General features: G+C 38.7%; 2 protein-coding genes across 5 annotated transcripts in view; both read right to left on the minus strand.

Annotated features, from left to right (window-relative positions):
• gfral (GDNF family receptor alpha like) lies at positions 1 to 7,683 on the minus strand. Its single transcript, XM_034682743.1, has 8 exons — positions 7,600 to 7,683; positions 7,005 to 7,160; positions 5,549 to 5,605; positions 5,106 to 5,421; positions 1,632 to 1,891; positions 1,457 to 1,540; positions 1,237 to 1,318; positions 1 to 448 (listed from the first exon to the last, which is right to left on the minus strand). The coding sequence occupies exons 1-8, from the start codon at positions 7,649 to 7,651 to the stop codon at positions 379 to 381; spliced, it is 1,077 nt and encodes a 358-aa protein (XP_034538634.1). The 5' UTR covers positions 7,652 to 7,683; the 3' UTR covers positions 1 to 378.
• Positions 7,684 to 10,784: 3,101 nt separating this feature from the next.
• hcrtr2 (hypocretin (orexin) receptor 2) overlaps positions 10,785 to 14,570 on the minus strand; it is a 41,876-nt gene continuing 38,090 nt past the window's right edge. For all 4 annotated transcript variants that reach the window (XM_034682739.1, XM_034682740.1, XM_034682738.1 and 1 more), the window contains one exon: positions 10,785 to 11,492. In XM_034682739.1, the coding sequence (XP_034538630.1) occupies positions 11,323 to 11,492 (170 nt within the window). In that variant the 3' untranslated portion in view covers positions 10,785 to 11,322. The remainder of the gene's footprint in view (positions 11,493 to 14,570) is intronic.

Raw genomic sequence — 14,570 nt, forward strand, 5'->3', positions numbered from 1 at the left:
ACTAACGGCAACAATACATCATCACAAAACGACAGCAGGCAACAGTCTGCAACCTCAGAAGGTCCAAGTGTGTTGTCTTAATATAAAAATGTATGACTGATGACAGCATGAAACACATGACAAGATAAATAACCAATGACCTTTGATTGATTCTGAAGAAGCTTCACAGAAAACATTTTCTTTTGTGATAGAAGAAAAGAGCCTGCCAGACCAGAGAGCACATCTAATCTCTCACAGCTGCCTTTATGTTGACTCTGTGAACAGTTGATCAATATTATGAAAAAGTAACATTCAGATGTACATCTTAAATATGTTGTGTATTGAATAAATAATGATAATAATGATTTTGCACACACACTTTTAGAACATGCATGAGTATCAGTGACTGACAACTAAGGTGCTTTTCTGTGGATGGTGAAATTTAGTTTTATCTCTTCTTCTCAGCTTCCTGCAAGACAAAAAAAAATACAAGTATGACCGTTAAATAATGAAGGACTAAAAGGCACTGTGAGGAGTTTTCATAATGATTCTGTTTACTTGACCCCTTACTAAAGATGTTGAGACGTACTGGTTTAAAGTTAAAGTGGCCCTGGTGTCACAATGTGTGCTCCAGTGTCCCAATTAATATCTGAATAACACACACGTTTTAATTTCTTTCCCCTCAAAGAGCTGTGCAGCATTCACACACCGGCATTAACATCAAATCCTGTTCATTGCACAGGGCTTGAAATGGACCAATTATACTAAGCAGCACTGATGCTCCCCACTCCTTAAATTTAGGAGCACTCAGGAAATGACAGAGCACCACCTCTACAGTGTACTGCAAACGAAGTGTTGCCTGCAACCTCCTTCCAACAAGCTTAGAGTGAACAAAGTGCACTGTGACATTTTCATAGCAGGGCCCTTCCAAGTATTCCAGCCTCTCTCTTCAAAATATGTGAGCAGTCTTTGTCACGGGTGCATCTACAGTCAAAATATCATCATTGCCACCACACAGACACTTCAGGGCGAGTGAGTGCTGAAAATCAGTTCGGCTTTTCTCCAAGAAAATCTGACCTGAACACAAGCACTAAAGTTCAATATGAAGAAATAACCAGCAGTCTTGATGCTGATAATTTCATTTTAGTGTGAAGGTCATGAAGAGGCACCAGCGAGGGTGAGACCATTTCAAAATCAGATAAGAACTCCTCACAGTGACTTTCAAGTATTCAGTATTTCAAATATTGATCAACCTACCATATTTTACTGATAACAGCCAGAGGCAGAAATATCACCAATCCAACGAGTACCAAGGTTGCAAGAGTATACAGAAGATAATCTAAAAACAAAATCAATATTCAGTGTATTAAAAACTGCACATGGACATATCATTATTCCATCACAATCATGCACACTCATATTCACATCAGCATGAAACCTAGAATTGATGAGTAACTGAACCTGAATGGAAGCTTACCATTTGACCACATCTGACTGTCCTCTGAATGGTTCATTTCTGGAGGCGTTGAAGGACCAATGCTGCTTTTTTTCCACGACTTCACTGAAACACATTAAAAAAGAACCTTCAGAATATTTCGATAAACAAATAAAAAATATGAATGAAAAGTCAATTTAATTAAAATTCTACTGACTGAAGTGCGATCTGTTATGAAAAACATCATGAATCATGCTGCACGTCAGCAGATCTTCATTGTATATTCCTTTGCAGGTACAAGGGTAGTGAAGTACGGTGCCCAGAGTGGCCAAAAAGGATGCTCTACAATCTGGATCTGCACTGAGGATGAGACGAGGATCCATTCGGGTGAAACATTCATCCGACTGGAGGGCAGTGTCGCTGCATTGTGCCTCTTCAGAACTCCAGCATGTCTCTCTGAAAGTCTTTAAAAGAATTCTGTTGAATCAGAGAAAACATGTTTTGTCGTCAGTCCTTGGATGCTTTGCTCTGTGCGTTTCAGAAAGGTACACAAAGTACATTCATCATTTTGAAATCCTATGATGAATCTTTTTTTTCATCTTTTACGATTTGGTTTGTTTTCCAGCCTTGTAGGTTTTTTATTAATGAAACTTGAATGGGCCAAAGATAACCAAAAGTAACTTTGAACATGTTCAGATGTGAGTCATCTTCAAGCAATGATCGCTGATTTCATTCTCAAAAAACGATTAATAAGAAATGTCCTCTGCAACTTTTTTAAAGGTTTTTACAGAGCAGCTACTCCTTAACACAAGTGGTCTTTGCTGATTAAGTTATTTCATTACAAGTATATCACATTGCTATATGTGTTTTCTTGCTCTCACAGATGTATTTTAAGACACTGACATATTTCCAATTTGAAAGTTCACAACACTGCACAGCTGAGATGACGAGGCCTCACCCAGGAGAAATGATATTTTAAGAATAATGGTATTGTTTGGAAGTACATCCGGATATCAGTGTTGTAGGACTCAAGTCTGACATGTGTCTTAATTTTTAGGACTTATGACTCAGACTTGGACTCAAACTCTGATGACTCTGACTTGGACCCATCTGTGTTCACCTCCAGGTGTATCACATGGCGTCTTGTTCAGAAACAGTTCCTTGTAGGGTGCCTAAAGAGGCGCCATGAATCTTGTGTTTTGCTTTCAAAGATTTTACAGCAAATGCAGACAAGAGAAAAAACAACGCAATATGTTACACATGCAAAATAACCACTGAGAAGAGAACAGACAGACATCTGTACAGGATGCACAGTATAAATTAATTAAATGCTGAATAATAGCGGGTGGGTTGTGGGTATTTTTGAGTTTAATAGACACCTGCAGGGAGCCCACAGCATCTGAAATAATGAGCACATCTCCCTTTTAGGGGGACACAGGCGTTTTTATGCATGAAGTACAGCAGTGTTACTTCATTGATAATTTAAATCTCCAAACACAACTACAGGATCAATCAAAGTCATATACACAGTGGTTGCTCTTGTAGGTGTATGCATTATAACAGAGTGACAAGTACCCAAGGAGCCTCTCCAACTGCACTAATGTCAGCATGACAATTCAGTCAGACAATTTAGACAACTACTCCTAATAGTAGGAAAAGTTTATTCCAGCAGCAAGACATCGTTTGTCTTCTAGGTCCTCTCAATCATCACAGTTTCATTTTCATATGCAGAAGCTGAGCAGTGATGAGATCATATTCTAGTGTGTAGTGATACTAAGCTCAGACACACAAAGCAGAACTCTGGACAGAGTTCAACTCCTTATTCAACAGAAAGGCAGCAGCTGGTAAGAACAACTTGCACATACTCTTTCTAAACATAAAACTGTCAGTGAACACTATCTCACTCCAGGTTCAAGCTGTCATAACTAAATAACTGTATGTACAAATCACGTCTGACACAACATTAACAGAACACATAATGTAACACAACATTCCCTTAACTTTGCAGGGATTTACAGATACATTGAACTTCAAGTATTTGTCCAATAAATCCAAACGGGCGAGTCGGAACACACTCGCCTCATTGGACGCAACAATATCTTAAACCCACTGGCCTCCAGGTGGATGCTGAGGGGGCTTAAAGTATGAGTGGTAGCAATGATAGGAGAGCAGGAGCTGAGATAGACTGCCTTATTCCAAACATACATTTTTATGATGCATATCAAGTTTCTTGCCTGAAGCAACTTGCAGGCATCGCTCTGTTTTTTTTTTTTTTATAATAATTGCCTGTTGACATTTGAACTTAATTAGATGCAAATTGGAAATGTACCCTGTGACTGTACATTGCTTTGAGCCCTGAGTCTATAAATGAGGACAGCACCTGACATGATCACAGTCTGCCATCCATATATGAATGGGGAAATGATGGGCAGATTTTAAACGCAATACAAATCAGTATAAATGTTAGTTCAGCTCCAGTTCTTCTTCACTTTCCAACTGCAAATTAACCCCAAAACATTGAATATTTTACATTTCTTATTTCCCCAAAAAACTGGACATGTGTTCATTCATGCCTCCTTGAATTATTTTGTGCCACTCTGGCTGCCACTCAACAACTTGATTCACACCTAATGATCTCTCTCAAGCAAGTCTGTCTGATGGGTTACCAGGAAATTTGATGTTTGTTTCTTGGAGGATTTACTCCAATGACTGCTGTGATTCTCTGACCTGTCACTCTTTTCATACTCAACACACTGATAACTGTTGGCACTGTATGGCATTCACATCTCAATGGATGTTACGTGCCATAGTTTTCTGGTGTTGCTTTGTCTCTCTGTGCTCCCAACAGGTGCTCCCAGCCTCGCTGCTGCAGCTGGTGATTGGGCACACCTGTACCTGATTTCCAATCAGTGGCCAGGTATTTAAGCAGGAGAGAGGCAGCAGTCCAGGAGTGGAAAACAGTGGATGTCTTCTTGAGTCTTGAGACTACACCTTCAGTTGAAGGAGTGCTTGCTGGAGGCCTCTGACTTTGTGTTACCTTCTTGTTGTGGTTAATTCAGTTATTAGAGTGGATAGTGTTATTAATGTAATTTTTTGAGAGAATCTGGAGGCTTTGTGGAAGAGCTGTTGAATTAAACTGCATTACAGCATATGCATGGTTACAATATTATTGCTGATCTGTGTCTATCTGCATTTATCCACATCGTACCGCATGTTGCCATGTTGCTTTTAGAAGCTGTTTGCACAGGAACCATCAGAAAAAAAGCCCTGATGCTGGGGAATCAGTTTGTGACCCTACTTTCATTGTGGGACAGTGTGCAGTCAGTCAACCAAAATTTCTGTCATACGTGAAACTCATCTAATGGGTTGGGATCCGCTGATCAGGCCATGATTGACCCTCATGCCCCCGTACGATGCACAATTAAGCTTAAATTTAACCTGACTTCAAAATCAGTCGAATTGGCCTCAACTCACACAGCGTACGCCCGGCCTTAGAGGTTGTTTCTTGACCATGCGTGGCCTTAAGCATCACTTTTTCATGTCCTGAACTATAATCTGAACCAATCTTTTTTTTTTACTTGCATATGTGATTTTAGGTTCCAGTGAGTTGAGCTCAGAGGACAACCTGTTGTTCAGTGGTTAATTAATGTATGTCACATATACTGAGGAGATATACAGAATAGCATCATACCTGCAGGTTTGGTCCTCAGCACACTGGCTCACAGTCTCTTGGCAGATCCATGTCGAGTCTCTACAGGTGCCACTTTGCAGAGCGGTTTTGATGTGCAGACAGCTCTGATCTGAAGCTTCACACTCACACAGGACCAACATCTCTGCCACATAGAGTGGCATGCTGCTGTAAAACTGCTGAGTCACTTGTTGGCAGATGTCACTGTCACACTGCTCCTCTGTACACACCTGGAGAACAGGTGCCAGGTACCTGTTGCAAACCGCATCACTGACACAGATTTTCATTCTGTCCAAGCAGGATCCAGAATCATCGTACACTGTAAAGAATAACGATGATAGTGAGGTTTAAGACTGCAGACACCTTCAGTTAGTATTTATTAGTTCAGTACACCATTCGATATCCTTACTGTCTTTGAGTTAAGGTTAACTCTTTTAAATTCTCACCGTAGTGTATCAAAGTGCTCGACTGCCAGTCCTGCAATGTTCTCCTCCTCGGCTGAGCTGCTAAAAAAAATGCTGAATTAAGTCATTATTTGTATGTCACAAACAAGTCACAACATTTTACAATAACAAAGTAGCTTAAGAAGAAATATTTGGCCAAATTTTTCAATATTTCGCATCACAAAGATTCTACATAACAACCCAACAATTAATATGATCTCACTATCCATCCATCCATCCATTATCTTGACCGCTTATCCCGTTAGGGGTCACGGGGAGCTGGAGCCTATCCCAGCTGGCTTCGGGCGGAAGGCAGGGTACACCCTGGACAGGTCGCCAACCTATCACAGGGCTAACACAGAGAGACACACAACCATTCACACACACACTCACACCTACGGGCAATTTAGAGTGATCAATCAACCTGAGCATGTTTTTGGATTGACGGAGGAAGCCGGAGAACCCGGAGAGAACCCACGCATGCACGGTGAGAACATGCAAACTCCACACAGAAAGGCACCTGCCCGGCCGGGGATTCAAACCTTCTAGCTGTGAGGCAACAGCGCTACCCACTGCACCACCGTGCAGCCATGATCTCACTAACATTTTAAAAAACAATAATAACAATAACCAAAGCACAAAAACATCACACAAAACATAAAACACAACTTCTCACAAAAAAAAAAGAATCAAAACTACAAAACAAAATATCTTACAAAATAAAATAACATTATTACACCCTTATTTATGCAAATCTATGCGTAACTCAAAATAGATGTGCTATAAAAATAATTTCCTGTATAGTTTGTATGTATGAAGAAGTAACCATTTTTGCATCTGCTGTTAAACAAGGCTAGTTTTGTTTTAAGGATGGGATTATGAAAGCTGTTAAAATGGGACCTAAAGAGGATTCCTTGGCTCTTGTAGCGAGCCTCAAGTGGACACTACAGGAACTGCAGTTTTTGGCCCTTCAGCATATTTTCATTGTTAAACATTGAAGGTAAATATGTCCAACTTTACAGTAAGAATAAGTATATTTACTAAAAGTTTAGCTCTCAAGAACTCATTTCTGTATTCCCACAAACTGTGCGGTGGTGAACTGAAACTAGGGGTGCAGATGATTTATCTGAAAGGCTGGAAAGTTCTTACAGCTGGCCAGTAGGCTTAAGACCTGCTGTAGCTACCCCCTCTTTGCATGTTCCTAGATTGATCAGAAGTTAGGTTGAAGTCAGCATTTCCATCTTTGGGCTTAAAAACTCCTCTTAAAGGACCAATGGATGATGTCACTGAGACCACATCCATGTGTTATACAGTCTATGATTCAAACCAGTCTGTTTTCCCATGACTGATTATAATTCACAACAGTCTTTGTTCAAACAAAACATCGGACAACTCTATGTAAACAAAAAAATAATGTCACCTTTAACTATCTATAATTACACTACAGAGAATACTGCACCTGTCTTTGGACTGCATTGTGTGGCCAGTGCTTGTATAGAGTCACAGAGCTCCCCCTCCCAGGCGCACACACACCCCTGCAGAGTGGGATACTGGTCCAGTATGGCCTGGATGGTCATGTTACAGACTGGTGAGCCTTTTATTTGGCACGCTTCATCTTGAATAACACAAACAGAGGAGAGAGGCAGAAAAACAGGATTTTCCATGAGTGAGTGAGGTGTGTGCAGCAGGTTTTTTCCATGTGCAGCTGCTCAGATTGTCCCTCTCTTAAAGACTGTTTTTACACGGATGTGTGCAGGAAAACATTCATTATAAGAACATGATAAAATAAAAAACGGACATATCTTGAAGGCAGTCGGTGTCCACATTATTATTATCTGTTCATGTAGTTATATAAACTTTGCTCCAGGCTATTGCCCCAGTTATTACATTTAAGCTTTACTGGAGGAGCTGCAATTCAATTGGAAAAAAGCCTGAGGAGTCTCCTGAGGACATGTAATCATTACTTTAATAATACCATGAGAAAACATATGAGTTACACCATGCTACAGTCCACATGTTAGCAGACACATTGATTTTTTTAAATTACAACTCACCATCACAGATATCACGATAAAGCGCCTGCTTCTTCTTGCACAAATCTGACATGCAGGTATGAACAGCAGCAAAACAATCAGGGGGTGGAGGAGACACACTGAGGATGAACATTTGAGGGAAAATAAACCCTGAAAAAGAAATAGATTCCAGAATTATAAGTATTTATATTGAAAATGTATCATCCTTATTATTTAGATTTTGAGTTTCATATGAAAACAACATTCAACAGATTCATTCATGCAAGTTTAACATCAATGATTGTCCATTTTATTGACTTACATTTATTAAAAGCAACAATACATGCAGCTCTTCTTGACCCTACACAACAAGGCTAAAATGAAATCAATGTTTTACTGTCAGAGTTACTTTAAAGAGACACTCACCAAGTATGACTGCAGCTTCCAGTTGCATGTTGACTGTTGTGGACGCTGTCAGAGGACGACTGAAGCTGTCCTGGCTGCTGATCCGTCCCTCACTTTGGTGTCAGCACTGAAGCTGTGATTCACCAACCAGAGACAACAGGAAGTAACACATTTACCAGAACATCTACTGGGGGCTGTACCTTCAGAATGTAATAACACAGACCAAACAGAGCTCAAAGAACAAAAACAAACTGTTGTTCTGACAGAAAACAAAGTGTGACGTTTCTAAAGAAGGTCTAGAGCGTATTAAAGAGGCTGCTTATGTTCAGAAAATTGGCGAGCTGACTTAAGAAGTCGGGTTTGAAATGTTTTTATCTGCAACAACAACTACATTTAATAAAGTTATTTTGGAGCAGTTATTTGTTTTTGTTGACCACTATATGGCGCTGTGATGAGCTGCAGGGGTGCGGTAGTAGCTAACTGGCACATGTTTTGCTTGGGGTTGCTTTTGGAGTTACAAAACAAGATGCCGTGAGTTGTTTGAACACACACCATCTACACTGGAATCACCTTTACACCTCTGACCAAACAAACCATTCGTGAGGTGATTCAGAGTTAGCTGGTGGTCATCTAAACAGACTCCCTTCAGAGTGGACAGGACCCCTCTGTTCATATTTCGGGTCTTGTCTCACATTGTCATAATTCTATTTGACATAACCACTGGCTGGCTAAACATTATCATTTAGGTTATATGAATATTATGAAAAAGCATGCGCTGTACTCTTTCAGTGATTTGAAAAAGGTCTGATGAAACCTTTGTCTTTTAGATTAGATTTTCAACAAACAGAGAAAAAAGCTAGTTATCCCTCTGTCTGTCAGTTTCTGCTAGTGCAAAAACACAATTAGAGCCACTGCATGCAGTCAAAATGAACACTTAATTAGAGTCTGATTTAAAACTAGGTTTAATGTGTGATAAAACTAATCATGTTTTAAGTCTTTTTCATCAGCTCTACAGTTTGTTTCTTCTTAGAATTCCACTCATGCAAAGACATATCATCTGGTTAACCATATCACAATGTGAGGATTTCTGAAATATCCATGATGTAAAATATTTACACTATCTTCACAGGAGTGTTGTGCTTCAGTCTGCTCCAGGGGAACTATATTGAGACATTTTGAATTCATGCAGTATGCCTCAAACTTCTGAAAGTAGGAAATCTAAAGTACAGAAGGTCTTTCAGCAGAGGTGCTTCACTGTAGATCAGACTGTGTATGTGTTTGTGTTTGTGTGTGTGTGTGTGTGTGTGTGTGTGTGTGTGTGTGTGTGTGTGTGTGTGTTTGTCAGTGTGAACTGAGCTGCACTGAAAGCCTGAAATAGCCAAGTGTAGAATATACCACTACATTTGTTACATGTTAAATGAACTCCCTGATATGTTGATATGAATACTTAATGTTTAGAGCACTTCTAGTGAAGGAAAGTCTAACTCTGGAAATCATAGTGAGGAAAGTTTTCCACAGATTACTGGATAACCTCAATTATATTAACGACCCTTTGGCTTAATGAAAACAGACATTTATTTATTTGCACCTTTGATCACAACTTATCAGATATGAAATTAAACTGCAGTCACCATTAAGCCATATTGGACATGCTGACTCAACCTAACTTTAGGTGGCCCTCAAGTGAAGCAAAGAGGTGGATTTGAGGCAGGGATTTAGCCTCCTTGCTAACAGCTGCAGCCGTGTGCATAATTATGCAAACTTAGTAATCTTGATATCTGTATGTTAACCTTTTTTTTTTTGCAAAGATGAGCTTTTTAGAATCAGTAGGTATGTGACTTCAGGGGCAGTTTAATGTTGTAGTTTCTTTTATTGCATTGGCTTAATTTTTCAAGACCAGGGTTTCCACTTGCTTTGGTCTTTTTACCTTATTTCTTTATACCTAAAAACTGCACACTTTGATTTTATTACAGCCAATAGTTATACATACTAAAAGGTGTGGCTTATTTGACAGACAGGTTGATGCTTTCTAGCTGTTAGCCAAGAGGATTAAGGCCCTCCTCTATTTCACCTCTTTGCCATGCATCTTTCAGGTACAGGTTTGGGTACACCGAGATCAAGGAGTTATTCAAGATTACAGATCACATGTATGCAAAACCTGCTGCAGAGAAGTTGCAGCTTAAGGGTCAAACATGTGAAAATTGATGGATGCAGGACCACCATCCAGCACTACACAGTAAAGTTAAGTAATTGACCATTCGACTTTGCTTCCTCCTGTCTGTGTGGAGTAAATGCTAAGATAACATCAGTAAGTTGAACACTTCCAGCAAAATACCTTGAGGTTTAATAAAGTGTCATTTAAATCTGTTTTAGAACATTAGTAAAAGTATACCATGGGACTGAATTAGTTTTGGTGTTAATCTGATTTTACACATTAGGAATGTAATCAATGCATAATAATCTTGATAACTGTGAAACTGGAAGTTTTACTCAGACTACGATGTACCTTCACAATCTCTAATGGTTGCATCTCTATGAGAGACACGCACCCTATCAACCAGAGATTGATCCACTCTCCGTTCAGGCCTTGAGAAAATGAGTCTGCTCTGCTGATGGAGGTCATTGCCAAGTCAGTGTGTGTCAAGTGATGAGGTTCACTTTCATGCAGAACACCTGTTGAATATTCACCGGTGTGATGGGTGATAATGATGTTAAATCCAGCATCATTACACACTGTTACTTCAGATAATCCTACATCTGTGTCCCTGTACACTGAAGACCTGAGATTGACATCTGCTAATGAAGAGGAAATATGACAAATCTGAGCATCATCAGAGGTTTTCTTTATAGTTCTGCTCCTCAGTCTTTGTAAAAACCCATAAGACAAAAATATCAATAAACATCCCATCAACAGTGATACAATAAATAAGAATCTGCAATACATATTCAAGCCACTGAACCAAAGATAAAGATCAACATTCAAAATATTACATGAACAATACAATACATGAGTGCAAACCATGTCACTGCACTGTACATCATAAAGGACATCTGAGTAATCAAATACTTCACATTCAAATGGTGAATCATAATAAATATATCTTCTGTGATTTACAAGAGGTTGTCATGTTCTCTCCGTGTTGGTGAGCTTGTAAAAGTGAGAAGTTCCTCAGAAAACAGAGGTCAGGTTTTTAAAGCACTTCATCTCCAAAAAGCGTCCGAATGGAATCACAAAACGATACTTCTGAGAAATCCTCTTCATCCGAAGGTCTTTTTTTTTTATCAGCTGGTGTAGACACTTTAATGGTTTATTTAACAATGAGCGTGTCCTTTCAGGTTAGGATTAATTTGCCGCTTCGACTACACGATCTGATCTGATATGCGTGACACATTGTCCATGTTGTTGACTTGAGTAGACAGGGATTTACGGCTCTCTGTGCTCGCTCTGGCTCTTATCCTCTTTGTTCGATTTGGGCTTTTATTGTAACAGTGGCAGGAAAAAGCTGCTTTGAACTCCTTGCGGAACTTACCTGAGGAGAAAAGGAAGGAAATGAGATTACAGAGTTTAATGGAACAAACACTTCATTTCACAAACTCTGCAGCTTACAGTATGCCTTCTACCTAAAAAAAATTACCTCTCATGTTAAAAGGCGTCATGCACTGCAACCACACTTTCTTTTAGTATGTACAGTTAAAAGATTGAAAGGCAAGGCAGGCAACTTTATTTGTATAGCGCATTTCATACACAAGGGCAACTCAATGTGCTTTACATTAAAACATTAAAAGCATTGGAAACATTCAGACAAGCACAAAAGAACACAATTAAAATGACACATATAATAAAACAGAAAAGAATGAGAAAATTAGAAATATGTTAAAAATAAAATTAAAAATTGCATTTAAAGTGAGTTAAAATGAGCTAAGATAGGAAGGCAGTGGCAAATAAAAAAGTCTTAATCTTTGATTTAAAAGAGGTGAGAGTTGGAGCAGACCTGCAGCTTTCAGGGAGTGTGTTCCAGATATGTGGTGCATAATGACTAAACGCTGCTTCACCATGTTTCATTCTGACTCTAGGGACTGAAAGCAGACCAGTACCTGATGACCTCAGAGGTCGAGATGAAAATGATATGCGTGTCTTTATGAGGGCCAAAACACTATGGTGACTTGAAGTGAGGAACATTTAGCTGTAGATCTTCTGCCTCATGCATGTTGTTAATTTGACTTATTCAACACCTTTAATGTATTTTATAATCCATTTTTGACCAACACTTGGTTCTGATTGGTCAATCCCCCATAACAATGGTTATTTATTCTGGATAGCTCAATGTTGCCAGTGAAAACTTGATCCCATATGTCAAATCAAATCAATCCACCAAAGCAGAGCAAGACACATTTCACCTCTGTCTGCTGACACTGTGGTGGAAACTCTATTTTCCGTGAGCATTCTAAATCCTTAAACAACATAGAGGATATTTCAGTATCACTTTTAATACTTAAAGAGAACACAGAACTTTAAATTTGTATTTAATGTCGACCAGTCACCCACAAAGAAAAGAAAGAGGAGAAGAAGAAAACAGGGCAGAAATAACGATGGAGGTCAAAAGGTCCAAGAATATGAAAGAGATGTGGACCAAATCAGGGGAGACAGTTGCAAAGCAAACACAGAACAGATCACGGTGTGAGCTTTGGCAGTGTTAGAGGACTGGTATGATTAAAAAAGAAAATGTCAACAGGCTTCATAAGTTACAGGGAAGAAGACTTCAATCAGGTTCTGCTGTGGTTTTATAGATCAGTTCAAAATGCCAACAGAGAAATGTTCTCCTTACTGTGACAAGGCAGGTCTAGTTCTACAGAGCATTTCACACTCGAGACAAAACAAGAACATTGGGCTAATGTTCAGACTTTACAGAGAAGGAACATGTGAAGTTTGATGATAATTGGAGACTCAAGAAGGCTGAAATGAAGATACTGTTGCCATGGAAGAGCTAGAAACTGTGGAATCTGTGGGACTGTTTTCAACTCGTACGAATAACTTATCTGTGAATAAATAAAATCATCTTTAAATTACTGTGTTGAGTCAACTTGTTACATTCTTTAGATGGTAGCTTGATGATCAGTGGAATAATGCTCACTATTCATTACCCCTCATATAGTCATGTATCTGGCATGTTTGTATCTATGGCTGTGCTTTTCTTTTTGGACACTGTTTACTGAGCTGCGGCTTGTTTTGACCAAGAGACTCTTGAAAAGAAGATTTTTAATCCCACAAAGCTTTTCACCTTTTTTGAATAAAGGTTAAATAAAATATAACCTTAATAAAGTTTTCTCTGTTTTCTCAAGAGAAGAAGTTAATTTCACTTGTTTTCTCAAGAATGCAACTTATTTTTCTCGTTATCTCAAGATAACACGCTTTGTTTTCTTGAGATAACGAGAAAATTGAGACAAAATAAAATGTATTTAATCATGTTCTTTTAGAGCTTCCATATTTAACATAAAAGGAGCATATTTATACATATGATAACCAAGTAACTTCAGGTAATAGGAAATGCCTTATTTAGTTTTTTTTCACAAACATTGTTTAGAAAATTTAGCCTCAGTAAAGAATAGAAATACATTTTGTTACGAGACATTTATCTTACAGGTTGAAGATCAAAAACACAAAAACTTTGTTCTCTGCATAAAATTAGACAAATGACAAATCACTGGAAAAATGAATCGAGATCTCGAGATAACCAGATTTGTTTTTTCGATATGACGACATAAATGTAATCAAAAGTGTATTTAATCATGTCCTTTTTAGGGTTTCCGTGAAATACAACTTAAGTTATGTAGAGCAACTATGCATGTGTACCCTGGAATTAATAAATATTGATGTTAAAACTTAAGTTTTCTGTTCTGTATCTGTCCTGAGCATGATCATTATTTGTCTGCCAACTTTTTACTTTTAACCACTACTTTCACAAAAATATCTGCCTCATTACTTCGGCTTCACTGCATTTAAAGCAGGTTATAAATGATGTATATTTTTTCTATCAATCTTCTCTCTCCACTTCAAGACCCTCCAAAGCCTAAACAGAGAAGACAGTGACCCCCCCTGGTGTATTCATCAGTGCACATCAATACCAGCAGACAGAACATGACTAAAGTAAAGACAAAGAAAGAAAACCACAGATAGTATCTTGGTAACAAAGAAAAAGGCGTGAGTGGATGTAATGTTCATGTAGACAGAGGGCCCGTAGCCCTATGGATCAAAGAGAACCTTCCAACATGACTGACTGCTGCAGGGCAAATATTTATAGCAGCATGACATTCACAGTCTGACTGTATGCACATAGCATCAAAGGTTACATTAATCATTCTGGTTAAAAGCATTATTTCACTTAAAGTGTGTTTATTTTAAGTCTTATAGACTCTGAAATATATGAAGCTTCATTTAGCTTTGCACAGAGACAGTGTGTAGACATGTTCAGAGAGCTCATTGCTCGATGCTCGTTTAAATTTTATACAGTATGCTCTCCCTCATTTTACATCAGTAAGAAGTTGAATCAGTGCTTCTACTGAAACCAAAGACTTTCAGTGCAACTCTTCCCATCAGGGTTAATTTACTG

Source organism: Notolabrus celidotus, chromosome 4, assembly GCF_009762535.1.
Source record: "Notolabrus celidotus isolate fNotCel1 chromosome 4, fNotCel1.pri, whole genome shotgun sequence".
Classification (NCBI taxonomy): Eukaryota; Metazoa; Chordata; class Actinopteri; order Labriformes; family Labridae; genus Notolabrus; species Notolabrus celidotus.

Bases quoted from the DNA above. Each gene is read 5' to 3' on its own strand.
- gfral (XM_034682743.1), bottom strand. From the start codon at position 7,651: ATGTCAGATTTGTGCAAGAAGAAGCAGGCGCTTTATCGTGATATCTGT. The intron at 5,422-5,548 runs GTGAGAATTTAA...TATTCTTTACAG, and splicing joins GAGCACTTTGATACACTACG to TGTACGATGATTCTGGATCC. The intron at 1,541-1,631 runs GTCAGTAGAATT...AATGTGTTTCAG, and splicing joins TCATAACAGATCGCACTTCA to TGAAGTCGTGGAAAAAAAGC.